The following is a 27,978-nucleotide window of genomic DNA, read 5'->3' on the forward strand; positions in this document are numbered from 1 at the left end:
GAAAAGACCCCCAGGCAGCACTCTGAGTCCAGAAGATCTGAGAGGCAAAGAATGATATGAGGCAACATGTTGACCTGAGTCCGATGCCTGAGCAGAGTGCCATTCTGGGCAGAGGCAAATTCTTTGCCTCTGTTATATCTCCCATTGACTATGGACAAATCTGAGTGTTTGATGGTTATTCTGTCCACAACACTAGCAATGAGTCCTGACCTCGTGGAGACAACAAATGAGGCATCAGAGTTGCCTCCCAGGGGACTTCACCGTTCCCCTCCTCATGACGTACAAGTCCCTCAGCAAGGCGCACTCAAGCCCATCCACCATCCAGTCTCTACCTCCCTCCCTAGTCACCACCTCACTGTGATTCTTTTCAGTCCAGCGCCCCAGCTTATTATAGTCCCTACAGTGCACTAGGAGTTTTCTTGCCTCTATGCCTTGGCTTTTGCTGCTTTGTCTGGTTTGCCCTTCTCTCCTTCACCCTTAATCCAGTTCACCTAGTGAACATCAGCTCCTCTTTTGATACTGATCCTATGTCAGCTCATCTATGAAACCTTTCCTGACACACCACCCAGGCGGGAATATCCAGTTTCTATTTGTGTCATCTGTGTAGCATGTACAGACTTCTCTTATATCACCTGTGACGCTCATGAGCATGTGTACTTATCACATTAGATTATGAATTTCTGAAGGACAAGGTCTGTGTCCTACCTTCATGGTAATCCCAACCTGGCAAATTATATGGGACAGAAAGAAGGAAAGAAGGAAGGGAGAGAGGGAGGAAGGGAAGAAAGAAGGGAGGAAGGAAAGGAGAAAGGAAGCATAGATGGATGGATGCATTGATAGACGAATAAAGATTAAGCTCTACAAGAGGTGCTGCTATGTTTTGTTTCCTGCTGAATCTCCATTACTTAGCACAATGTGTAGCACATAGTAGATACTAAAAAAACCCTTAATTAATTAATTACCCTTTAATTGATTAAATGATCATCCATTACATAAACAGAAGTTTGGATGGATGGATAAATGGATGGTTGAGTGGGTAGATTGATGGGTGAATTTGCATTACGTGTCCAAGAGGAAGATGCATGGCCACCTTGATGTAAGACTAGAGAGTCTCTGCCTCCTCATTATTTCACTCTGGCCTGTTGCCATGTGTTTATTGAAACATCAGAGACCAGTTTTTAACTCAAAACACTCGAACACACAACTTCCCTGTCAGTCACACCCAGAACTGAGGTTTATCACTACCATGTGACTCAATACCCATTAGTATAACTGCTATATAGTGAGCAAGGGAGATATTTTTTAGAGAACTTCCAAAAAGCCACAGTCCATGCTCTAGGAACCAGATGATCTCTAAAATCTGGCCTCTATTATTTCCACAGCTACCCAAGACCTAGCTGGAAGTCTAAAATGCCCCTTAGGAGGGGTCAGGGGCCAAAGCAGATGCTCACAAACCCTGCATGGCCCCAAGCACTCATCATTACAGAGACAGGAAAGCTGAGTCTCTTTCTCCTTCTAAGCCCCTATGAGATGGACATAGCTCAGGACTCTAGAGGAGAAGTTGCAAGGATAATGCAATAAAGGGAGAACCCTGGGAGAGGAGGGAGGGCAAAGGAGGCATCCAACAATTTTTCAAGGATATTTAATAATGCTCCCTAGGGACAGGGAAGAAGAAAGACAGGGGAAAAGCATAAACCACCACGGGGCTTACATGATGAGGGTTTGCTTCATGGGAGGTGAGGAGAGACAGCAAGAAAGCTAGCCCAGCATCTCCTCTGGGGTGTCCAACAGTGTCTCAAACTGAACAAGACTGAACTCTTGATCCTTTCCATAAATCTTCCCCTCCCACAGTGTTCCCCATTTTGGTAAGTGGCAAATCCATCCTTTCAATTGTACAGACCAAAAACCCTGGAGCTGTTCTCAGCTCCTCTCTTTTTCTGACACATTACACCTGATTAGCAACTCCACTGGCTTTACCTTCACATTGTATGGAGAATCACTTTGGTAGTCTCCACCATTACTGCTGTGGTCCTGCCCTGGCCATTTCCTGCCACCTATTCTCCACCCGCCAGCTGTAGTGACCCTCCAAAAAGGTCAGGGCACATCCCTTCTCTATTCAGAATCCTCCCGGGGCTTCCATCTTGCTCAGAGTAAAAGCCAAAGTCTAGAGTCACCCACGAGGCTCAACCCAAACTGCCCTCAGCACTTCTCTGGCTTTACTGCCTACTACTTCCTCACCTTCCCTGTTCCTTCCTCCAGCAAGACAAGCCCACCCCTCTTGGGGCCTTTACCCTTATGAACCCCTCTGCTGGCTTGCTCTTCCCCCAAGATATCAGCCTGGCTCACATGCTCACTTCCTTCATGTCTGCCTTTGAATGGCCCCTTCTTGGTGCGAGGGACCTGCTCCCAGATCCAGCAGTCCCCATCTTCTTGCTCATCTCTTCTCCATGGCACTTACCACCCAACCAGCTACATATTCTACTTATGTATTTGGAACACATGTACCAAGAGAGCAAGGACTTCCAGTATTTTGATATGAGATTCCCAGTACCCAGAAGGGCAACCTAGCACCTAGTGGGTGCTCAAGCAATACTCACTGAGTGAATAAATGAATGAATGAATGAATGAACAGAGTATTTTGCTTTTGTTTCTTCACAGTTCTGTAACAGTTGATTTTCTTATTATGCTCTTAGTGTTAGAACTACACCATTGCCTCACTGTCTCTGTGCGCCTCATACCACATACGGTGCCTTAATAACAGCATGGCTGCCGCTGTGCCCTGCTCTCAAGGCTGACATGCCCAAACTCCGGTTCTGATTCGCTCCCTTGTTCCTGAGCTGACTGCTAGGGAAAGCTGGCTGCACCTGGCTCATATGGGGAGGGCAGACTCTGGTGTCACCTTGGGCCACTTCCTCCTTTGTGACCCTACCTTGTCCCTGCCTTTCTCTGCCTCAGTATGCAGTAGGTACATCGGCTACAATAAGCTATAGTTTCCTTATTTCTCAGGATCTCCCTCTGTGGACTGGGAACTCCCTAGCTTCTTTGAGCCTTCGGATCTCAAAAGTGGCATTTGAACTGGGCCTTGAAGGATGAATATGAACTTGCTGGGCATTTAGCAGAAATGGCAATGACAAGGTTTAGAGATAACGAGGGTCAGGAAAAAAATGAACATACTTGGTACAGACTACTCTTTCTAGAATTTTGGCTGTGAAAGGGAAGAGAGAAACATGGTGGCTGGAAGGTAAAGGTTTAGTTTTTAAGTCTAGATGCTTTTTAGCCCAGTGCCCTCCATGGTCCCTGCCTCTCGTTCTCTCCTCCTACACACTCTGTTCCCAGCTTGTTCCCTCTGCTCCAACCAGTTACACGCAGAGCACATGCCTCTGGGCCTTTGTTCTTCTTTGGAATGTCCTTCTCATCATCATCATCATAATCTTCTTCTTCTTCTTCTTCTTCTTCTTCTTCATCATCATCATCATCATCATCATCATCATCATCATGAGATATTATAGTGAGCTATTTACTGAGCTGTTTAGAGGGGCCAGGATTCACATGTGTTTACTTATTTGATCATCCAGTGGCCCTATGAGGTTGCACAATGACCATGCCTATGTTATTCACAAGGAAACCGAGGAAGAGGGAAGCCTGGGCAACATTGCTGTAAAGTAGCACAGCTGCAGTTCAACCTGAGATTCATTTGGGCTCCAGATTCCACACTCTCAACTGCTATAAGATGTCTGCTTCCCCAAGTCCCAGCCCCAGTGTTAAGCTACCCTGGGAAACTTCCCAGAAGCTCCTGGGCCAACGTGTACTCACCTCACTGTGCTCCCCTTGGGAGACCTCATACATGCCTCTGCCACAATCCATCCCTCATAGCGTCTCACTTGGTGCTGGGTCTGTCTCTCCTGACAACCAGGAGCCTTTGAGGACAGAAAAGTGTCCTGTTGTCTTCGTGGGGTTCAGTGTTTGTGGTTGATCCATAAGTATCTTCATGTTCTTTCAAGGTCAGCGTGCTTATTCCATTTATGTACTTCAGGCTCCATGTATGGGCATGTTATTGAACCCATTTCTGAAAATTCTCCATCTTTATGTTTTATACCTCTTATTTCTTTTGATGGCTTGACTTCAGAAGTCCTAAGAACTTTCCCTTTGAATGAAATTCACTACAAAGAAAAAATGAGCCATGGTCTGGGTTTATCCTAATTGGAGTGTGGCATGCCTGTCACACACGAATGGGTTCGCCAAGCCAGCCCCGAATTTGTTTCCCACTGCCAAGTATCCTAAAGGAAAAAGGGGTTTCCAAGCCAGTTGTGCAGATATTTTAAAAAATCTGATAACTTCCTATCTTGCTCCTTAATAAATTTAACAGTAAAAGAAAGCCTTCTGGCATCATGTTATTGAATTACTAAATCTTTAGCTTCAAAGAACTTCACTTGGATTATTAGCAAACATTCATTGACTCCTTTTCTGTGCCAGGTTGTCCATATATATTATCCCATTATGGCTTCCCAGCCATGCTATGCAGTAGATAGCTTCAGACAGCCTACAGAGGGAGAAACAGAAGCTCAGAAGAGCCAAGTCACAAGCCCTGTGCTGCACAGCTGGGGTTTGGCAGCACAGAAATCTGAACCTGGCCAGGTCTCGCTGGTACCCATTTAAGGGTTGGTGTGCTGAATGCCAGCTGCTTCCTTCCTGTTTCTTAAAACTGGTACTGGTGCCAGGACCCTCCACTTTAAATTCTGGGTATAACTGAGCAGCAAACAAGGTCTAGCTTGGCAGACGAGGCTTGGAGAATTTGTTCTCTCCTCTTGCAGCCAGACAGACAAAGCAGAACCCAAGCCTGTGTACTGAGTGCCAAGACGTGCATAATCTCCTTGAACTCCTCCATCACTGTCGTCACCAACATCATTGGGAGGAGAATGGCTGAGGGCTGGTGGCTGTCTTATTTGGTTTTCTCTTGGTGGGTAAATGGCTTCCAGATCCAATAATAGAATGGAGACTTGGAGAGAAGCTGAGAGGAGAGAAGGGATGTGGGCGGGGAGGGGGGTGTTATATTTGCCATGGGGCTGTCCTATGCATATAGGAAGGTAGGCACATAGGGAGGCAGAAATGCAGCCCTGATTGTCCCCATCGGAGACAGAATGCCCATGTGGTTGGCCCGGAGGAGGAGTTCTCATATTTTATGTTCTAAGCAACCTAACCAAAAGGTTGTCTGTCTCCAGTCCCACAAGATTTTGGAAAGATGATCCTCAAGACTATTTGAATCCAGACATTAAATAAACAAAACTGCACATTTGTGGGAACAGGATATTTAGCAGACGCTTACTATAGGCCAGAGGCTTTAAGTATATGTATTATCTTGTACAATCACCACAATAAACTGATGGAGGAGATACTTTAACCCCTCTTTGCAGACATGGAATCTGGGGACCTGGGAAGTTCTTTGTCCAGGTTGCACAGAGGCTGCCACGTGACTGGAGCCCATGGTTATGCCAGACCCACACCACCCCACCTACAGCCAGTCCCAGGGCAGAGAGACCTGGTTGTAGCTGGGAGTATGGACATTCAAAAGCATTAGTTCATCATCTTTTAGGACCCACCAACCCTTTTGAGAAAGTGAAGAATTTCCCTGGCTTAGATAAATGAACAACCCATACCAAGGTAAGAGAATTTCAGGGAGACCATGACCTCTTCACACTCATTGTTAACAGTAGCTGATGATCACCTGCTCCCCAAAGAGATTATTTCCTCCAGATCCAAAGAAGTCATATTTGAACACTGGGTCCCCCTGTCTTCGAACTTGAGTCTCAATCGCCAGGCCGGGGCTCTCCTTGGCTCCAGTAACGGAAATTGATGAGTAGTCCAAAGCTCAGGCCTGCGTCTGACACTAAAATAGCATGCTGGGACCTTCTTATTGACCTAGTTGATTTTTATACAAAAAATAAATAATTCCAGTGTATGCATATATCCCTTACAGAGTCCTCCAAAAGAAAAAAAGAAAGAAAACCCTGGTATATGATCTTTGCGTAATAGATCGATCATAGATTTATTAAATCTCAGTGATCTAGTTTTCAAAGCTTCTTTGAATAATTATATTTTCACATGTAAATTTCATAACCCTCTAAAAAAAGGAGGAAAAATTCCAAAGGAAATTACTTATTCTTATTATAAAGCATAAAGTAGTCCAAAACTGGGTTTATACACATTAACTGATTTTCATCACAGTTAACATATGTTGAGCCCCTAATATTTGCTCAACACATGCAAAATACTTTAATACACATTATCCCATTTCATTGCTCTCCCCCAGCAACCTCTTGAGGGAGACAAGGCCATTATTATGACCTCTCTGTCACAGAAAAGGAAACTGAGGTCCAGAGAGCCCCTGTGACCTGCCCAAAGTTAAACATCGATAGATAGGTAGTGAGAGCCAGGACTAAAGCCCTGGGTTCCAGACCACCCCATTTGCTTATACCTCATCCAGTGTGTGAAGCAATTTCAGATGCATGTTGGAAGTGAGAACTTGCTGCATGTAATGAAAATTGCAAGAAAGCAATACCGTGAGTACATATAAGGGTCACTTGTACTATGAATTAGAAAACTTTTGTCCCCCTCAGTATTCAGGGCTCTTGTGAAGACGGATCACCTTTGTTGTGAAGCCCCCTGACCACCACCTCATACCCTGGAACCTTGGGCTCCTTACCCCACTGGGTCATGGTCACCTGGTGCCATCTGCAGTGAGCTCTCCACATGTAGTAGATTTCTGAGTCAGGGACACTGGGGACGTCCAATGAGGGATTGGACCAACATTCATTGCCATGGCAACGGCTACTCAACTTGGCCTCTGACCAAATGTCTCAGCAGGTGAGCAAACAGGAGGAAGCAAGGATGACTCAGGGCATCCCAGCCTGGGTTGAACAGGAAGATGAGTCACCCGTTGAGGGAAAGGAGACAGTCAGGAGGCCCGCCTTGGATGTTGGGCATTTCCGTGAAGGTCTTATCTTCCCTGCAAGGCTAAGGGTTTCTGAAATGCAGGGATCCCGTCTCCATCCGCACAGCACTAGGTAGTGCCCAGCAAACGGGGAATCTGTATTGCCCACTTAATGCCGAGTTGTGTACTGGTACAGTCCACAGTGTTTTCAAACTGCTCATCATGGCCCATTAGTGGATCATGAGATCATTTTTGGGGCTGCAGACCAGCATTTTTATTAAGATAGAAGAGATGTGAAAAGGGAAAAAATGACAGTGTATCATACATAGTAAGGATTGTGAGATTTTTTTCATGGAAAACATGAGAAGTGTGTGTGGATGGTGGTGGTGGTGGTACTGGTGGTGGTGGTGATGTGTGTGTGTGTGTGTGTGTGTGTGTGTGTGTGTACACACTGGGCTGTGATATAAAATATCTTTTTATTCTGAATCATAATCAAATATTTGAAAAATAATAGAGAGCCATTTTAGAAAGACACTTACTTGACCAGTTTCCTGATTATGAGAATATTAAAATCCAGTGGCTATTTATTTTCATTGTTCAACCATTTCTTCGGTATTCATCCAAAAATCATCTACTAGTGTTGCCTTCTCCACTGTGTCATCCTGTTAGGTGTGGATGGGAAACACCGTGGAACAAAGTTACTGGCTCAATGTGTCTAGAGTCACTAATTGGGCAACACGGGTCAGAAGTGGTGTGTGACCAGTACCACCTCACACCTGCCCATCTGCAGAGCAGGAACCTTTGTTTGCTGAGGTTTTGTATTTCAAGCAGGCTGAGCACTGGGCTTGAACTGCTGACCTCTGCATTCTGTCTGTCTCCACTCACCCTTCCAGTTGGCTTAAGTCTCACAGCACCTGTATATTGACACTCTTGTATTTTCCCCATGTTATTTTCTCATTGGCAGTCTTAGCTCCTTGGTTAGTTTATGCACTACTCAAATATGTCTTCTGCTGCTTTTGTGTCTCCAAAATGCAACCCTCTAACAGGGTTGGGAGTAGAGTAGGCTCTCAACAAATGCTTCCTATTTATTGACAACTACTCATTGTTCAGATCCCTGCTAAGACACCCCTTCATTCCTCCTGTTCTGCTGTAGAGCATGTACCATATGGCTTCATGGTTATGTGTGTTAGCAGTCTCCTCCTTCACTTAGACTATGAGCCCACTGAGGACAGGGAGTATGTGTATTCTATCCATCACTGAATCCTCAGCCCCTAGCATAGCACAATACCCACCTGCCTTGGTCATTGTGTCCTCAATGATCTGCACTTGGTAGTTGTATCTGTTACTTATCACCATAACAATGCTGAGTAACAAAAATAAATAAATAAATAAATAAAACCCACACGATCTCAAAGTCATACCAAATATGTGTTTGTTTCCGTGGAGCAGCTCTAAGCTACAGAGAGGTACTAGATCTGTTCTGTGTGTCTTCTCACCCCCCCCCCCTTTGACTAGCAGACTAGCAAAGGGAATGTTCTTCCTATGATGATGGTGGAGGTACAAGAGAGCAAGTTCAGCCGTACAAGTTCTTTCAGTCCTGTGGTTCCATCATGTCCATTAATATACTTTCTGCCAAAGTAAGCCAGTTAGCCAAGCCCAAAGTCAAGGAGCTAAAAAGCATGCTCTGCATAGGAACTTCTGGGTGGTGAAGGGAAAAGTGAATATTTCTAAATAAGAAACCAAAGCAAGTTCCCAGGCTCTTGCTAAATGTTCATGGAATGGAAAGGATGGGAAGAAATAATTAGATTCCAGGGATTTCTCCTAGATTTTTCACCATGAAGTTATAAAACTCCATGGAGACTCTTCTACCTCCTGACATATAGCTCCACAGAGAAAGCCAGAGTTTTATCTAACAAATTAATAGCCCAACCACCCAGAGTTAAGTTTGCTGGGCTAATAGCAACTGTCAGCAGAGACAACTCCTCTGCTCAGGGACACTTGGGGATGGCAGCTGCCTCTGGGAGGGAGAGTGGGACAGTGATCACTGGCTTCTCAAGAGGCATCTCTGAACAGATAGAAGCTGGGCTGGAGGGGGAAAGGGTGTTCTGTGTTGTATCCCCTGGCAATGTGTGCATGCAGATGAATACCCACATGTTTGTTAAAGTCCGCAGGTCAGGATTTTGAGGAAATCTTTTCAAGTAACCAGTCATCTCTTCTAAAAAGAGTTCAGAGCCCTGGTCCCCGTGTTGGCTTCGCGGTTGGCTTTGTGGCACCAACTCTGGTGTGGTTTGAACTTGTGCAAGGTTTTTGTGCCCACCCTCCCCACCCCGGCTCCCCATTTCACTGAAAAATAACAGTCTGTTTTCTTTCATTCTCTCTTCCCGCCAACTTCAGGGGTGCTGTGCCTGCCAGACAGCCTGAACCTTCACAGAGACCCTCAGCGGACAAACAAGCCGGGGGAGCTGCCCATGTTCAGCCAGTCGGAGTTGAGGACCATCGAACAGTCCTTGCTGGCCACCCGCGTGGGCAGCATCGCAGAGCTCAGTAAGTGGACACCGGCTCTCTGGCCCTCTCTGTGCCCGAGGTGCCACTGCCCTCAGGACGGTGCTTTGTAACCAACCAGGTGACACCTTTTATGGAGCACAGGCCGTGTGCCGAAATCTGCACCGTGATAGCTGTAGGGGAAGGCAAGGGCTTGAGTCAGACAGGCCTGGTAAAGTTCCTGACTTTGTCACTGTTGTAAGTCAAGTTCTTAACGTTTTCTGACCCTCAGAGTTTCCTTTTCCATAAAATAAAGAAACTAGGGGTGCCTGGGTAGCTCAGTTGGTTAAGCATCTACCTCTTGATTTCGGCTCAGGTCACGATCTCACAGTTTGTGAGTTCGAGCCCCACATCAGGTTCTGCGCTGACAGCACAGAGCCTGCTTAGGATTTTCTCTCTTTGTCTCTCTCTGTCCCTCCCTCTCTCTCTGCCCCTCCTCTACCTGTGCTCTCTCTCTCTCAAAAATAAATAAATAAACTTAAAAAAATTTTTTTTAATTTAAAAAGAAAAATAAAAACAATAGTACCTAACTTAAAGTATAGCTGTGATGATTCAGTGAGCCAGTGCTCATAGAGGGGGTTTGCCATGGTGGCTGACACACAGTAAATGGTCTGTAAAGGATGGCTGTTCACTGTTGATTTCCAGTGAGGTCCATTTAAAGCATATGTCCGGGGAGCACCTGGGTGACTGGGTCAGTTAAGCAGCTGACTTCGGCTTAGGTCATGATCTTGCGGTTCGTGAGTTCGAGCCTTGCATCAGGCTCTCTGCTGTCAGCTCAGAGCCCTCTTCAGATCATCTGTCTCCCTCTCTCTCTGCCCCTCCCCCACCTCTCTCTCTCTCTCTCAAAGATAAATAAACATTAAAAAAAGAAATTTAAAAATGCTTGTACAAAGCATATGTCAGATCACATCTTTTCCTCTATTTAGAATCCTCCACTGGCTTTCCATCTGACCCATAGGAAAAGTTAAAATAAGCTCTTATAATTGCTTCCAAGCCACCGCACTTATCTCTCTTATTCCTCAACTCTCTCCCAAGGCCCCCCGAACACCAGCCATCCTGGTCCCTTGTTTTCCCTTGAATATAGCAGCCATACCTCAGGACCTTTGTACTTCCTGTTCCCTCTTCCTCAACCACTCCCCCTCAGATAGCCACATGGCTGGCTCCCTCACTACCTTCAAGTCTCACCCAAAATCATAATACCCTGAAGACCCTTAACCCCTATATTTTTTAAACAGTTATTCATTTTTAAGAGAGAGAGAGAGAGAGAGAGAGAGATTGTGAGTGGGGGAGGGGCAGAGAGGGAGGGAGACACAGAATCTGAAGCAGGCTCCAGGCTCTGAGCTGTCAGGACAGAGCCCAATGCGGGGCTCGAACCCACGAGCAATGAGATCATGACCTGAGCTGAAGTCGGATGCTTAACCAACTGAGCCACCCAGGTGCCCCCCCCATATATTTTTTTAACAACAGTTTCACTGAGATAAAATTTATATACTGTTCGTCTCTTCAAAGCGTGTGATTCAGTGAGTTTTAGTTACTCACTAAGGTGTGCCAACCATCACTACACTCAGTTTTAGACACCAGTGTTCATCACCCCAACAAGAAACTTGGTGACCATTAGCAATCATTACCCTTCCCCCTCCACCTAGCCACACTCTATATTTTACTTATTTTTTAAAATTGTTTCTCTCTCCCTACTAGAATATATTCTTACAGAGAGTAAGTAGAGACATTTACTTGTTCACTGATATAACCCCAATGCCAAGAATACTGCCTGGCACTTAGGAACTTTGAAGGGAGAGGGAGAGACAGAGGGAGAAAGAGGGAGGGAGGCAGAGAGAGGGCAGGAGAGAGAGAGGAGCATAAAGGCAGAGAGAAGGGAGGGATTTTCAGGAAGGTGGGGTGTTTTCAAGTTTGAGCAGTAATTTGCCATGTTTATGCACCCTGAGTCTGGCCATTCAGAAGAAAATAATAAAAATGTATTTACTTCTGATTCAATTGATTGCCAAACTACTCAATTGTGTGTTCCTGATGGGACCAGAGCATTGATCTCAGATATGCTGGATTATGTCAAAATATGAGTTGGTGTGAAATTCTAGAAAATTCTGAACCATGAAAGGATTCAAGGTCCAGAAGGCAACTTGCACCTCTTCCCAAAGGAATTCCCCATACACAGGACAGGAATCTTCTGTGTAGCGCATAGCATGCCCTTCCAGAAAGAGAAGACATAGCTAATGGAAGCCATCATGAGCTCTCTGCTCATCAGGGAGCTACTTTCCTTGCACCTGAATTTGGAAATTGTGCTTCCATTCTCATCAAACTCAGAAATCACAAGATGCCACCAATCACAGGGTCTTTCACCTACCAGTCAGCTATTGTTCTTAAACTTTTGGGTGCCATGGACCCTTTTGACAGCCTGGTGAAGCCTGTGGACCCTGCCTCAGAATAATATTTTTAAATGCATGAAATAAGTGCAGACATTTACAAAGGACGCTACTTGTATTAAGATTCAGCTGCCGAGGGGGCCTGGGTGGCTCAGTTGGATAAGCAGCCGACTTTGACTCAGGTCATGATCTCATGACTCGTGAGTTTGAGCCCTGCATCAGGCTTTGTGCTGACAGCTCAGAGCATGGAGTCTGCTTCGGATTCTGTGTCAACCTCTCTCTCTGCCCCTTCCCCAGTCGTGCTCTGTCTCTCTCTCAAAATAATAAACATTAAAAATACATAAATAAATAAATAAAATTCAGCTACTAAATTTTTTAAATCAAAATTATGATGTAGTCATTCTATCCTTTTATTAGCACATTATACAACAGAACCTAGCAGCAGCTTTGAAGACCCCTTTATGTTGAGGTACTGATGTGTGTAAATGGTATTTTGAAACACCTTCTGTAATTGGAAAGGGATAAGAGAATGTCTACATTTTAACAGCTCCCCAGGGGTTTGGTTGTAGACGGTCCAAGCAGCCTCCAGGGTGGGGTTGTGTCTGCATGGGCATAACCTGCAAAGACCCCACTCACCGATTCTACACTGGCATCTCGAATGTTTGTTCTGGGATTTGTTAAGGATCCCTCTCAGCATCTAGCACCTGGGCTGGGGCCGTACCGAATTCTGGCACTCTTCTAAGAAAGGATTTGTTAAATAAATCTGTACTTCACCAAAGCAGGCAGCCTGCAGGAGCGGCTGGCCGCATAAATTGTTTTTAAGGACAATTTGCTCAGTAAATTAGACGCTGTCGTTCTCATTGAATGTTGACTTTCACATATGAATTGTTGGCATACAAATGGGGTGCTGCTAATTACAAAGGGGTTTTGTACATTCATTAAGTCAGCCCCACAGAATGTGTGTGCAGAAGCACATTGATAAGCCACCTCAGTGACTAGAGGTAATAAAATTGCCTTCTTTTCTGATCTGACTATAATTTAGAGTGGCTTGCTCTGTGGTCTGAATCAATACAAGCCTTGCTCTCTCTGTGTACATAGAGAGCCGTTCTTCATATTCAAAGATTACTCACTCTACCAGTGTGGAGTGCAGAAGCTACTCTTTTTCTGCAAAGGCGAGATGGAGCAAGTTTGTTCCCAGACATCCCTGCTCTTCTGGAATTAGGCTGTCCGGGGTCAAGGGCAGAGCCCCTACCCATGGTTTTCTTAGTAGTCAGTAATAATAATAGCAGCAGCTGTTGTTACTGAACCAATAACTATGGTGCTGTGATAAACTATGATAAAGCCACATGAATTATTTCCAGTGTAACGACTGTTGTCCACACTGGCGGGAACGAGGCAAGAGGAGAATGAGCAACTTGTCTAAGATCAGTCACACCCACGAGCTAGAGGGCCTGGGACTGAGTGCAGTTCTCAAGCCAGAGGTTTCCCGCCTCGCCTCTAGACTGCTCTCCCTCTGGGAAAAGCCCATTGGATGTTTCTACCTGTTACAGGCGCAGTAAGGGCTGTATCCCTTCCAGCTCGGAGGATCTGCCATTTGCTCTGTAGGATGGATCGTGGATGTTCTCCATAATCGGAGGTGCACAAAGTCACAAAGGATTCTTTCCAGATGGGCTGAGACTTTTCCCTGTAACCCTTGCCTATAGCTTCAGAGCATCACATTAAAATTCAGAACTTGATCAATCAGGATGTCCAGAGCCGTTGTCTTTGTCCAGCCTGTTATGGCTTGGGGTGAACATACATCCACTCTTTCTGGAGCACCCACCGTGTACCAAGTGTCTGAAATAGATTAAAGGTATTCCCATTTCACAGATAAGAAACGAAGACTTGGAAGGATATATGTCTTTCCCAAGCACACAGCTAGTAAGTGGCAGTGATCATTCAAATCCAGTTTTTTCTTTCTCTGCCTTGTGTTGCTGTGTTCCAATTCAGCTTTGCATCGTGAGCACCTGATCACTCCTAGTGTGGGAAATCGCTGTCGCATGTCAGTGAATAACGGGATGATGCACAGTGAATGCGTCTGAGAAACAGACCTGAAGAAAATGAGGGGAACTCTTGATGAGGGTCCCCTTAAATATCAAATATTCGAGGGACGCCTGGGTGGCTCAGTCAGTTAAGCATCCGACTTCGGCTCAGGTCATGATCTCACAGTCTGTGACTTCGAGCCCCGCGTCGGGCTCTGTGCTGACAGCTCAGAGCCTGGAACCTGCTTTGGATTCTCTCTCTGCCCCTCCCCTGCTCACTCTCTCAAAAATAAATACACTTAAAATTTTTTTTAAATATTAAATATTCTGTGGAACTGGATTTTGATCTTAGAGACCTGGACCTAACCCTACATATGTCTGAAATATATGAGTACAAAGCTAAATGAAGACGCTGCAGAGGCCTCCACACTGACACAGGCTGGAGACTTTTTTAACTTGAGCCCTAGAAAATTTACACAGTGATGTGCTGAACATCACAGTTGACCTAGAGACTGGTGGGCAGTCCCTTCAGGCACCCCTTCCATGACCCAGTGAACAGATCTGGGGGAAGCCAGCCCACCCAGTCTCTCCTAGCAAGGCCATGAGAAAAGCAGAGGTCCTGGCTTTTTTATTTTTTATTTTTTATTTTTTTACTTTTGAAACAACTTGCCTCTGCATTTGGCCCCATTCAATCCCACATTTGTGTCCTCTGAGGTCTCATCTGCCTGATGTCCCAGCCTTATGCACAAGCTCCCCGTGAAACCCCATTGGACAGTCATTAATTATAGTGTTTACTTTCTGTGGCTTGAAGAGGAGGAAATGACAGCCTCATTGTAAAATGCCTCTCCCTGTAGTCTTTTCACACTAAACTGTGAACTTGTTTCTTCCACTCAATGAGGCAACCAAAATGGGGCCGTTAATTTACAACAGTGAGTAAAAAGAGTTTCTGGGTGATCTCTCCTCAGTATCTCTAGAAAGAAAAAAAAAACAACAACACCTCAGTCCTTTTTGCTTGGACAAGAGGGTCTCTTACCTTGTTTGGAATGTAGTTGGGCTCTTTACAGAGTCCCTGCCTCCAGTCCCTAGGATGCACCTGTGACCCTTTCAGGTGGCAAAATGGCCACTGGCCTCTTGGTATTTCTCAAAAACTCCACTCCACCACAGGACCTTTGCACTGCTGCCCCTTCTGCCTGGAAAGCTCTTCCCCTGATCTTCACAAAACTCCTCTGTCACTTTATTCGGGCCTCTACTCAAATGTCACCTCCTCAGAGAGGCCTTCCTGTGACTGCCCCCTCCCCATCCCCCCTCCCCCACTGCTCTCTCTACAATCTTCCTGCTTCACTTTTCTTCATAGCTCTTATTACCACCGACATACTGTATGTTTAATTATGTATTTTCTGTCCACCCCACCAAGACTGTAAACCCATGACAGCTGAAAGGTTTGTTGTTTTTTTAAAAATATCACTATATCCTCAAGAACTGGAACAATGCCTGGCACACAGTAGGACTCAATAAATATTTGATGACTATTTAGGAGGTTGAATATATTATTTAGGATGAATATAGGAGGTTTTGAAAGTGTATTGTAGAAAGTGCCAGCTGAGTGTGGATGAGACAGAGAGGAAGGAAGAAGGTGAAGTTCCGCCTCCATTGCTGTCTTTTGTTCAGAAGGACCTACCATGGGAACATACAGCCCTTTGTCCTGGGAGATCATGTCTGGCATTCAGGGGGGTGGTGAGTGGGAGCTGCTCCCATAACCTGAGTCTACAGCAGCATTTCCCATGGGTGGGACAGGAGATGATCGTAGGTGATACACAAAACACTTTTTATTTTTAATTGCTATGAATTTTTCATGAGCACTAGAAAAATATTGGTTTTCCCTTTATGGCACTCATATGAAGCTTCCTTTTAAAATGAGTGAAAGAATGAGCTCATTTAAAGAAAAATATTAAGTAGATAAATTGTACCTGCAGCCCACAGATATGAGAGAAGTCCTGATGGTGATTCACCCCACGGCTGACATTTGGGAAACCTGGTTATAAGTGGATTCTGTAAGGTTTCTGGAACCAGCTGCAGCTGCCCAAACTCAGAGCAGCCAGCGACAAGTGTATGTGTTGTTTTGAGTTCACGAAGCTGATGGGCGGAGCAGCAGATATGTGCTCTACATATGTGTAGGGTGGGGGTTGAGGATGGGGCTAATGACTGCAGAATCCTTGCCTTTCCATCTCCTATGGCCATGCCTCCTCAGAGATGTCCTTAGGGCCTCTGGTCAGGAACTAGGCTGATGATGATGGTGGTGGTGATGGTGATGATGGTGGTGGTGGCGGTGGTGGTGATGATGGTGATGGTGGTGATGGTGGTGATGATGGTGCTGGGTATATAATGATGGTGGTGGTAGTGATGATGATGATGGTGGTGGTGATTGTGATAATGATTGTGGTGATGATGGTGCTGGTGGTGTTATGTTGTGATGATGAAAGTGATGGTGGTGATAAAGATGATGGTAGTAATGATGATGGTAATGGTGGTGATATGATGATGATAATGATGGTGATGATGATAATGATGGATGGTGAGAAAAAAAGAAATAGTGTTAAATATTTATTAAGCACTTAGGATGTGCTAGACTTCAAGTGCTTTAAGTGACTTATATGCATTACTGCATTTAATATTATAAGGTAGGTACTATTTTTATCCACCCAACAAATCCATTAGTTTATAAAAATCTCCATTTACAGAGAGGTTAAATAGCTCACCCAAGGTCACACAACTAGTTAGTGGCATGTCAAAGGCTCAGACTCAGGCAGTCTGAGTCCAGACAGCATGTTTTTATTGACCACACATCCTGCCCCTCCAGGAACAGACAATGAGTGAGGCACAGTCTCTGCTCTTCAGGCTCAGTAGAGGAAGCAGACATGTGAACAATTAACTGTGAAACATGACAGAGTTAAACAACTAACATGTTAGACTTTATTAGCAGGTACTGTGGGTACACAGGGGAAGAGGGGATTCTGACTGGGAGCATCCTGGAGAGCTGCATGGAAGAAGTGATACTTGGTCGCAGCCTTAAAGGTCTTCAGTAGTTGAGAGAATAAGGGAAAGGGCACTCCAGGGTGAGAAAACAGGAGCAGAAGCAAGGAACTTGGAAGTGCAGGGCTAGCTGAATGATGCTCAGAAGAGATGGTTAGCCCAGCCAAGGTCAAAGGTGTCCCAGCATCTTGGGGAACTAGAAGGGAGGTACAGGGGCCCAAATCAAGGACCTTCTCTTCTCCACTCCCTTGTGAGTTTTCTTGTTCTGAACTTTTTCACGAGAGCTTTTGAGAAAGGCAGATGGAAAGATGATACTTCAGCCTGACGTAGATGGAAGGTACAAGAAAGAAAACGTATCACCTTGATAAGCTTGTTATCCTGATAATGCCAGTTAGCACATACCATAACTCAAAACTCAGAAGCTATACACAAGCTGGAAGGGAATGCCTCCCACAGTCCCACTAGACAGAGAAATCTTCAGTCATTATTTTGGAGGTTGTTTGGGGTTGTTTTTTGTTTGTTTGTTTGTTTTGTTTTGGGGGGAGATTTTTTTGGTATTTATTCAGTGCAGAGTTTTTAAATAACGTAATCCATGGGGAAATGGAAGGGGAAAAATAGTTTCAAACAGAGAGGAAGGCAAACCATAAGACACTCTTGAATGCGGAGAACAAATTGAGAGTTAATGGGAGTGGGGGAGGGAAGAAATGGGTAATGGGCATTGAGGAGGGCACTTGTTGGGATGAATACTGGATGTTGTATGTGAGCAATGAAATCTACTCCCAAAACTAAGAGCACACTGTATACACTGAATGTTAGCTAACTTGACAATAAATTTTAAAAAATAATAGTATAAATAAATAAATAAATAAATAAATAACATAATCCTGATCTCACAGTATGAGATTTGTAAATTTCATTTTTGCGCCAACTGAACCATTTTAAAAGAAGGATTTTTTGTGTGGTCTTGCAGTTCTGTGTAAACATTTTTAATGACTGCCTAACTTTATTATTTCATAACATAGATGTACCAGAGTTTATTTAACCACACTGTTATTTTTAAACATATATTTCTTTGTCAAATTTTGGATCCCATAAAGAAGGTTGGGTGAAAATCCTTGTGCATAAAGATTTGTTGCGTTTTGGGTTCTAACATTGGGAAGGACTCCCAGAAATGGAATTACTATATCAGGGCAAGGAGCCTTCATTAACACTTTGGCTACATCATGCCAGATGCTTCAGCATGGATTTGGAGCTGAGTACAGCCGCACTGGGCCTAAGAGTAGGGTGTAGGGTGAAGGGCACAGTCATTAGAGTCAGATAGACCCAGGTTGGACTCTTGTGTCTGCCTCAGTTTCTTTATCTGTAAAATAAGATTCCTCAGCCTTGGCATTATTGACATTTGGGGCTAAGTTCTTTGTTGTGGGGACTGTCCTGTCCACTGTAGGATGTTTAGCAACATCCCTGACCTCTATCCATAGGATGCTAAGGTGCTATACTAAGGCCCTTGAGTATAACATCCAAAAATGTCTCCAAACTTTGCCAAATGTCCTCTGGGAGGCAAAATCCACCCAGCTGCAGATTACTGCTATAGAACTGATCTAACATAATGCGTGCTTTGCAGAGCACATGAGGACTAGAAACAGTGCCTGTGAGGTGCTTACTTGGCATCCCTGGCCCAGTGTAGATGCTCAATGAATGGCACCTATTACTACACTTCATAACAGTGGTGACCATGACATTTCGCACAGCTGCATGCTACAGAGACGACACCCAGGAGGACACTCAGGATCAGCTCGGAGGCCACACCCAGCTCTCAGAGTCTCTGGGTCTTTGCTATTTTTTTTTTTTTTTAATAGTTTATTGTCAAATTAGTTTCCACATAACACTNGCTATTTTGGCGAAGCACCCAGCAGTTTCCCTGTTCTCCTTCCAGAGGTTACCATGCATCCTACTATGTAGAAACAAGTGATTGCCAGGTTTTCCTAATGGGGGGTTTTCTCCCCTCAGTTTCGCCCCAATCTCCCTGTTGTTTGCAGCTCAGCTTTCCTCCTAAAAGTCTGTGAGTGATGTGCTGAGACAGTTATTGGGAAACCCAAATCCTTCCACCAGCACCTCCCTCAGGGTGAGGGAGGGCCCCCTCAGACCCCGCCTCCCAAGTGCAAACTTACTGGAAATCCAGCATCTCTGAAAAGTTCACACAACAGTTTTTTTGTGGCTTTTTTTTTTAACCTTTCATTTAAATGTTAGTTAGTTAACATACAGTGCAATATTGGTTTCAGGAGTAGAATTCAGTGGTTTAGCACTTACATACAACACCCAGTGCTCGTCACAGCAAGTGCCCTCGTTAGTACCCATAACCCATCTAGTCCATGTCCCTCCCACCCACCTCCATCAATCCTCAGTTTGTTCTATATCATTCAGAGTCTCCTGTGGTTTGTCTCCCTCTCTCTCTCTTTCTGCCTTTCATCTGTTCTGTTTCTTAAATTCCACATATGAGTGAAATCATATGGTATTTGTCTTTCTCTGACTGACTTATTTCGCTTAGTATAATACACTCTAGCTCTGTCCACATTGTTGCAAATGGCAAGATTTCATTCTTTTTGATGGCTGAGTCGTATTCCATTGCATATATACATACATATATATATATATATACACACCACATCTTCTTTATCCATTCATCAGTCAATGGACATTTGGGCTTTTTCCAGTTTGGCTATTGTTGATAGTCCTGCTATAAACATTGGGGTGCGTGTGCCCCTTCAAATCTGTATTTTTGTATCCTTTGGGTAAATATCTAATAGTGTAATTGCTGGGTCATAGGTAGTATTATTTTTAGCTTTTTGAGGAACCTCTATACTGTTTTCCAGAATGGGTGCACCAGTTTGCATTCCCACGAGCAGTGCAAGAGGGTTCTCCTTTCTCCACATCCTCGCCAACATCTGTTGTTTCTTATGTTGTTAATTTTAACCATTCTGACAGGTGTGAGGTGGTGTCTCATTGTGGTTTTGATTTGTATTTCCCTGATGATGAGGATGTTTAGCATCTTTTTTTTATGTGTTTGTTAGCCATCTGGATGTCTTCTTTGGAAAAGTATTCACGTCTTCTGCCCATTTCTTCACTGGATTCTTTGTTTATTGGGTGTTGAGTTTGGTAAGTTCTTCACAGACTTTGGGTACTAACCCCTTATCAGACATGTCATTTGCAAGTATCTTCTCCTATTCTGTAAGTTGACTTTGAGTTTAAGTGTTGTTTCCTTCACTATGCAGAACGCTTTTATCTTGATGAGGCCCCAATAGCTCATTTTTGCCTTTGTTTCCCTTGCCTCTGCCTAAGTGTGAGACAGGAAACCATCAAAGTCCTAGAGGAGAACACAGGCAGCAGCCTCTTTGACCTCAGCCATAGCAACTTCTTACTAGACACGTCCCCAGAGGCAAGAGAATCACCCAGCAGTTTTTGAGAGTCCCCAGGTGGCATCTCACATATAGCCATCCCTTCCTCCGGCCTTGCTGTTGCTCACCCTGAAGTCCTGGCCTCCCATGAATCTGTGTGAAATCTCACACTTTGGCCTTGCCCATGGCTAGGACCACATCTGAGAACCATGACCTCACAGCCAAAGGCAGAACTGGAAAGTCTGTAGTCCTTTCCAAAACTTCTGGCCATTGGCCCTGTCTGCCAGGGCCTCTGTGGCTTGTCCCCACTCTGTGCCCACAAAGGATGTGGTTACCGACAGATGCCAGTTAAACATGGGCTGAGCTTTTCTACCAAAATTCTGGGTGTGTCTGAGCCAGCCATGATGTCTGGAGCTCCTGATGTGCTATCAGTGAATGAAGATCCCTTCTCTCCTACCTCCATACAGTGGCGAAGAGGCCCAAATGGCAGTAGTTTGATGCTCAGTTCTTGCACTCAGTGGCAGTGTGACTTAGCCCAATGATTTCCCTGGACTCAGTTTCCTCATTTGTAAAATAGACACGCTATCAGGACCTACCTCATTGGTTTGTGTGGCGCCTAAAGGGTATAATGTGTATAAAGCTCTCAGAAGTATCCTGCACGCGGGAGCACCATCTGTGTCTGCTGTTGCCCATCAGAACCTCATCTATGGCCCCAGAGCCCAGCTGCTGGGCTCCTACCCATTTTTACAGCTTTCCAAGGAAAGCTCTTTCAGCTCTGCCATCGCCTGGGCTGAGTTTCTGATCTGAAACACCAGGCTTCTGTTGGTTGCAGACCAGCTTCCTGCCTACATCACTGCTGGTTACTCACACGCCCCTTCCGGCTCTCTTCCCTTAGGGCAGTTTATCTTCCAAGAGTCTGCAGGGTCATTTATGCAGACGGACCCATCAGCCTCTGCGCCCTCCTGCAGACCTGTCGGACTCTGAGACCCCCCCCCCAGCTGGAAGCTCTGCTCTGTCACCAGAGGCTGACTCATCTCCTGAGCCCCCCACCGATCATGGACTCCGCAATGGCATATGTTTTGGGAGACTTGGGATTTAGGTCTCAAACTCTTCACCAGAGTTTTCCAAAGGCCACGCTCTGAGGGAGATTCTAGACAAGTGCCTTTCTGGAGGGACTGTGGTATGCTGACCAAGATCGTGAGCCCTGGAAGCCTAGTTAGAGTCACAGCCTGCTATTTCCTGAATGACACCTGGGCCAACTGCCCCTTGCCTTCATTTTCCCATCTCTAAAGTGGGCGCATGTCCCATATGGTTCTTATATAATTAAACTGCAAAGCGCATAAATGGCCTGGTGGCGGGTTCTCAGCGTATCACGGTTCCCACTTCTGCTGCCACCTGTCTACCTCATGTCATCATCCTCATCAGAAAAGTCAAAACATTGCCATCGTGCCCAATCCCACCCCAAACCTGCGATCTTGTTGTTTTCTCCCAGGCTCCTCCTCAACATTCGCCGATTGGGCTCTTACGTTACCAGTGGGTAGAGCCGCCCCTTATGAGACAGACTGACATTACCGGCCTAGAAGCAGGCACCTGGCTTCCTTTTTTCCTCCTTCCCAAGGAGCAATGTTTCTAAAAGATGAAAGGGTAGAGAGAAGAGGAAGGAAGAAAAAGAAATTAAGGACCTAAATGCACCCCAAACAGAGGCCTGGAGTGAGGAGCTTTGTAGCATTGATTCCTAAAAATGTCAACCTCAGCATGAAGCTGCAAGTCAGGCACTGGGTCAGGCCCCAGGCAAGACTATCCCTTCATGTCCTAGGCACCCAACCTCCCGCTCTCACCATCCAGAGAGAAGGAAGAACAGGCAGGCGCCGAGCCTAAGAGAGCCACTTATTTGGTGCCAACAGTGTGCTAGGCACTTCCTCATTCTGCACGTGACCGTCACAACCACCTGATAGGGGAGTATCATTTCCCCACTGGAGGGGTTAAGCCACTTGCTGGTCTGTACACCGATGAGTGGCAGAACTGGGATTGGAATTCCTTCCCCTGACTCCTACCTAACTTTGAGCACTGGTTCTCCATATTTTCCATCTGCAGGTCCCCTGGGGTCTTCCCTCCCCACCTACCTCTGAAAGAGAATTCCCTTCTCTGATTCTTTTTATTTAGTTTCTTGGGCATATTTTCCTGCTGTAGGAAATGGAGAGAAGAGGGTCAGGCGCTGAGCAAGGCATGGCAAGATGCAGAGGGGTGTAGGGAAGCAATCCCCCACTGCTCTCTGTTCATCCCCTGCATCTGCTTGTTGTCCAGTTATTAAGCTTAGTGGGTTGTACTCTGGCTAGGTTGACCTACTAAGGCCTTAGGACTCTGACAACATGGAAATTTCCTTTCCACTGAAAACTCCTATCAGAAATAGTGGCCACTTGGAATCTTGTCTCAAGAAGGATTTAAAGGCTACATCTTAGTGCATAAGAGCTCTGGGATTGATTAACCATGTCTGCCATGGACATGGAATAGAAAGGGGAATATTTGCAATCTCTACCCTTAGCTGAGACCTCATCTCCATAGTTGAGTCCCCTGAGAGTGTTGAATGGCCCTCTTGACAGTCTTCTTTTGAGATGGCCCCACGCTCAGACTAGAAAGTGAGCCTTGGACCTTCAGAGAAGAAACTCCTGCCTCTCACTGAGCCTCACTTTCTTGGCTTTGGACTTTAGGTCAAAGTGTCATGTTAAAAGGTACAGCTGGATGACAGAACTGGTGGGCTCTGTAGGCCTGCTTTCAACCAGGCAGTGGAGGATTGGGAGTGGGGGAGACAGTCTCCCTCCCTCACCAGGGGCTTCCTGGGCAGGGTAGAGGGGCAGTAAATTCCAGCAGGAGTTGATGTTTCAGTCTTGAGCCTGAGAACAGAATTCCTTCTTCTACAACATCTCTTCTCTTAAGGCCTTCACCTGATTAGATGAGGCTCACCACCCACATTTTGGAATGTAGTCTGCTTTTCTCAAAACTTACTGATTTAAATGGTAAAGGTTAATGTGAAACATACCTTCACAGGAACCTAAGACTCGTGTTTAACCCAACAACTGGGCACCATAGCCTCACTCAGCTGACACATAAAATTAATCATCACAGGGGTGCCTGGGTGGCTCAGTCGGTTAAGCGTCCAACTTCGGCTCAGGTCATGATGTCACAGGTCATGGGTTCGAGCCCCACGTTAGGTTCTGTGCTGAAGCTCAGAGCCTAGAGCCAGCTTCGGATACTGTGTCTCCCTCTCTCACTGCCCCTCCCCTGCTCAGACTGTGTCTGTCTCCTTCAAAAATAAATAAACATTAAAATTTTAGAAAAAAAATTAATCATCACAAATATCTCAGATGAGTGTTTCCCAAAGTGTGCAGCACATTCCACTGGATGAGTGGAACAGAGAAGTCCATTCAATAACATTGGTCATGGAGTGATCCTTTTAAATTCTATTTTATTCACTCATATGTGGAATTTAGGAAACCAAACAGATGAACATGTGGGCAGGGAAAACAAAAAAAGGAGAGAAAGAAGCAAACTCTAAGAGACTCTTTTTGTTTTCATAAGAGACTCTTAACAATAAAGAACAAACTGAGGTCTGATGCAGGGAGGTGAGTGAGGGATAGGATAAGTGGGTGATGGGAATTAAGGAGACACTTGCTGGGATGAGCACGGGGTATTGTATGTAATTGATGAATCACTGAATTCTACTCCTGAAACTAATATTACACTGTGTTAACTAACTAGAATTTAAATAAGAATAATGAAAAAATAAAAAATTCTATTTTAATTCTCTCTCTTTGCTTCAAGAAGAAAGGCTGTATTTGGTATGAGCCCTAACACTTCTCTAACACTTGTTTATAACAAAAGAAAACAGGACCAGGATTCAGCTATAAATTAATTTTATACGATTTTGTTTTCATTGAATTAACTTTTATAGTGATCTTCTGTTTATGGCAAGCGATACTGATCTTCCATTTATGACAGAACATTTCCCTTTTAGACATCCACACTTAAAAAAAAACCTAAATGAATTCATTTAAAATTGAGTAAATCATGGCACAGATGGTGCTTGGATGTAGTTGCACTTGAGAAGGTGATACACAAATGGCCCAAGTTTGGGAAACAACATCTGAGGCTAGAAAAGTCTGGGCTTCCTGGCTCAGCCAACCTCCCCACCAGGAAGATCCCCACCATGCGGCCAGCCTGGGGGCTTGCAGGTTTGGGCTCATGAAAGAGAAGCCTGGTTCCCTTTGGAGAAAGGAGGGGAAAGATTGGAGTGTTCCCAGGGCTCACTAGTGCTGAGAAGAGTAAGACAGAGCCCCCGCCCTCCAGGAGCATGGTTCAGTGCGTGGATTCTAGAGCCAGACTACCTGGGTTCAAATCCTGGCTCTGCCGCTTATGCCTGCCATGTATCCTTGAAAAGTTGTTTGACTTCTTTGGGCCTCTGTTTCCTCATCTGTAAAATGGATTTATAAAGGGACCCACTATAGGGTGTTGTGAAGATGAGTTGAATTACAGTATAGTGTCATTTAAGATTGAGTTGCTGTCATTGGGAAACCTGACAAAGAAATGCCATCCTAACACATTGCTCTAAAGGCCGCGGTAAGAAAGTACAGTGTGATAAACACGCAGGGGAGTGGGGGAGTTTCCAGGAGGACTTCCTTGAGAAGTTAATATATAATCTCATGCCTGGATGATTGGTAAAAGTTAGCCTGGAGAAGCAGAGAAAAAGAATGTTCTGGATAGAGGGAATAGCATATGCATAGGCTCAGAGGCAAGAGACAGTGTAGTCCATGACTATACTAGTGACTGCAGGGCATGGAGGAGGGCACTTGCGGGGATGAGCACTGGGTGTTATATGGAAACCGACTTGGCAATAAACTATTTAAAAAAAAAAAAAGAATCTCTGCAGAGGGGTGCCTGGGTGGTTTACTCAGTTAAGCATCTGACTTTGGCTCAGGTCATGATCTCACAGTTCGTGGGTTTGAGCCCCACGTCGGGCTCTGTGTTGACAGCTCAGAGCCTGGAGCCTGTTTCAGATTCTGTGTCTCCCTCTCTCTCTGCCCTTCCCCCACTTGTTCTCTCTCTCTCTCAAAAATAAATAAGTATTAAAAATATTTTTAAAAATCTCTGCAGAGATCTTCAGCACATCATCTCTGCAAGTCATGGCTGCCTTAACAAGGATCTGAAGTCTTACTTCTGTCCACAGGTGACCTGGTGTCCCGAGCAATGCATCACCTGCAGCCCCTCAATGCCAAGCACCATGGCAACGGCACCCCCCTGCACCACAAGCAGGGGGCGCTCTACTGGGAGCCAGAGGCCCTGTACACGCTTTGCTATTTCATGCACTGCCCGCAAATGGAATGGGAAAATCCCAACGTGGAGCCTTCCAAAGTCAACCTCCAGGTGGAAAGGTAAGATACGCCCTGGCCCCGGATGGCCAAAGAGAGGAGCTCCTCTGGCCAACTCCGCCTTGCAGTGGGTGGGTGCTTCCTCCAGGGTAGCACCAGGGTGCAGGAGGGGAACAATGCTGGTGATCAGAACTGCACAGAAACTCGCTGGAGGGGTCCGGGTGGGAACCTTGTGCCCCAGTGGGGTGTCTGAGACCCAGATGGGGTCTTTGAAATAGGTTTGCGCAGGGTTGATCCAGTTTGGGATAAAAATGGCCTAGGTCAGAAAGGTCTATTGCTGATTCTGGAGCCATAAGGGACTCTGCTGTGCAGGGTGGCCCCCTTGTGAAGGCAGCGATGGGGGAGACCAGCTCTTTGGGTGGGAGATGTCTTCATTTCCTCCTGGCTGCCCTGGGGACTCCCTTGGGGAACCATAAAAGCCTGCTCAGCTGATGGGGGCCCCGAAGGTGGCCAGGAGACTGGCTGGCTCAAGCAGAATCCTCAAGGGAAAGGGAGGAAGGGAGGGAGAGGACACTCCCTCAGACTCAGCTTCTGTCCCTCCCAAGCACAGTCCCTCCACTTCTCTGTGCCTCAACTTCCCCTTCTGTAAACAGTGACTGAACTAAGTTGTTTCAAGGTCCCCTTCCATCTGGAAAGCCCCAGGATTCTCTGAGAATGGTTTCACCCTCTCAGAAGCCAAGTGTCAGAAACCACCTTCAGGGGAGGAGGCTGCCCAGGGGCATCCCTCTTTCCCTGGGAACAAGCCCCCAGAGCCCATCTCCCCACAGCGCCTCCCAAGTCAGGCCCTGCACATGGGCCTGTTTGCTCCAGCTACTATAGTAGTGACGCATTTATCAAAAGAGCGGTTAAGAGAGTAAGCTCAGTGATCCAGAGAATGGATTCAATTCCTGGCTCTTCCAATTAAAAGTCAGAGGAGGAAGCCTAGAGAAAGTGCCCTAAACTGTCCGTGCCTCAGTTTCTTCCTCTGTAAAATGGGGCTACTGAAAGTAAATCCTTCATACATAGGCTGTTGGGGGAGAGAGCGATTTGAACAGTGCCCAGCACATAGTAAGTGCTCAGTAAAGGTTCGCTTTAGTTTCTGTTGTAGATACTTATCTGCACTTGGGCAAACAACTCCCAGTTTGGACTCAATGCAATTTTCTTTTCTCTGTTCAGTGGTTCCAAGCGATTTCGAAATGCTCATTGGCTGCTTTGCTGCTGCAGGGATGGACTGGGGCTTAATTGAGCTTCCTTTTAAAACCACGTCTCTTGGCTTTCATTTAAGGCAAGAGAATGGAGTGTGAGTTAGACAAAAGTTGCTGAGTTTTTGTTCTCCTTTTGTTTTTAAGAATCCCAAGTTAGCATGACTATTTCAATCCAGTCTGGAGTTAGCTTCATCAGGCATCTGGCGGTCTGTGCCAAACCAGTGGGTACCCCGTATGTGTTTTTACGTGCTGAGATGCCCAAATTGAGGTGGCCAAATGCTCCTTGTCCCTGGGCAGAAAATAACCTCAGTCACAGATGCCAAAAGTGCTTTCTGTGAATGTGCAACCTTAGTGCTGAGAGAATGAGAGCCAGCAGCCTCAGCCAGTGGGGCATCTAGCTCTTAGGTCCACTCCTCTGACAGCTTTGTGATAGTGTGTGTCTCTGACTTACCTCCTGCCAACGTGCATGTAACCCCCAGGTGACTCCCTTCCATCTCCAGCCAGACAGCACCTCCTCTGAGCTCCAGAACCTCCTCGTCCTACCCAACCTCAGTCTCCCCATCAAGCTTCACACTGTCAGACTGGTTTTCTTCTCATCGCACCTGATTCTTTTCTGCATAACACTTAGTACAGTTGATAATCATAATTTCGTTACGTGTTCGTTTATTGCCCGTCAGCTTCATGAGGGCAGAGAACACATCTGTTCTGGTCGTCACTCCATGCCTAATGCCAAGCTCGACATCTGGTGCTAGGTGGGGAGTCAGTAAATATTTGTAGACAGAACGAGCAAACCCATTGACCTAGCTGCCTGTGGAACACGTCCATTTGGGCATGGTCACAACTACCCCAAATCTGAAGTTATCATCTTTCCTCTAAAACCAGCTGTCTTTCCTTTCTCCCTCGTCTCTAAGGATGGCGTCACCACCAACCCAGAAAACTGGGCCTCGTCCCACACTCCTTCCTCCCTCTCACTCCCTCCTACAGCCCCTGGTCAACATGTGTTACTAATGGGGCATCTGCAACATCTCATTGCTCCCTCCCTTCCTCCCAAGATGGCTGCCACCGTGTGGATGGGCAC

At 45.7% G+C, this 27,978-nt stretch overlaps 1 protein-coding gene across 1 annotated transcript in view; it reads left to right on the forward strand.

Annotated features, from left to right (window-relative positions):
* The window catches only part of ABTB3 (ankyrin repeat and BTB domain containing 3), a 317,959-nt gene that overhangs the window by 177,397 nt on the left and 112,584 nt on the right, over positions 1–27,978 (forward strand). The window contains 2 exon segments of the mRNA XM_077761965.1: positions 9,323–9,472; positions 25,515–25,719. Coding sequence (XP_077618091.1) covers positions 9,323–9,472; positions 25,515–25,719 — 355 coding nt within the window.

The sequence above is a fragment of the Crocuta crocuta genome, unplaced genomic scaffold (assembly GCF_008692635.1).
Source record: "Crocuta crocuta isolate KB4526 unplaced genomic scaffold, BGI_CrCroc_1.0 scaffold193, whole genome shotgun sequence".
Lineage (NCBI taxonomy): Eukaryota > Metazoa > Chordata > Mammalia > Carnivora > Hyaenidae > Crocuta > Crocuta crocuta.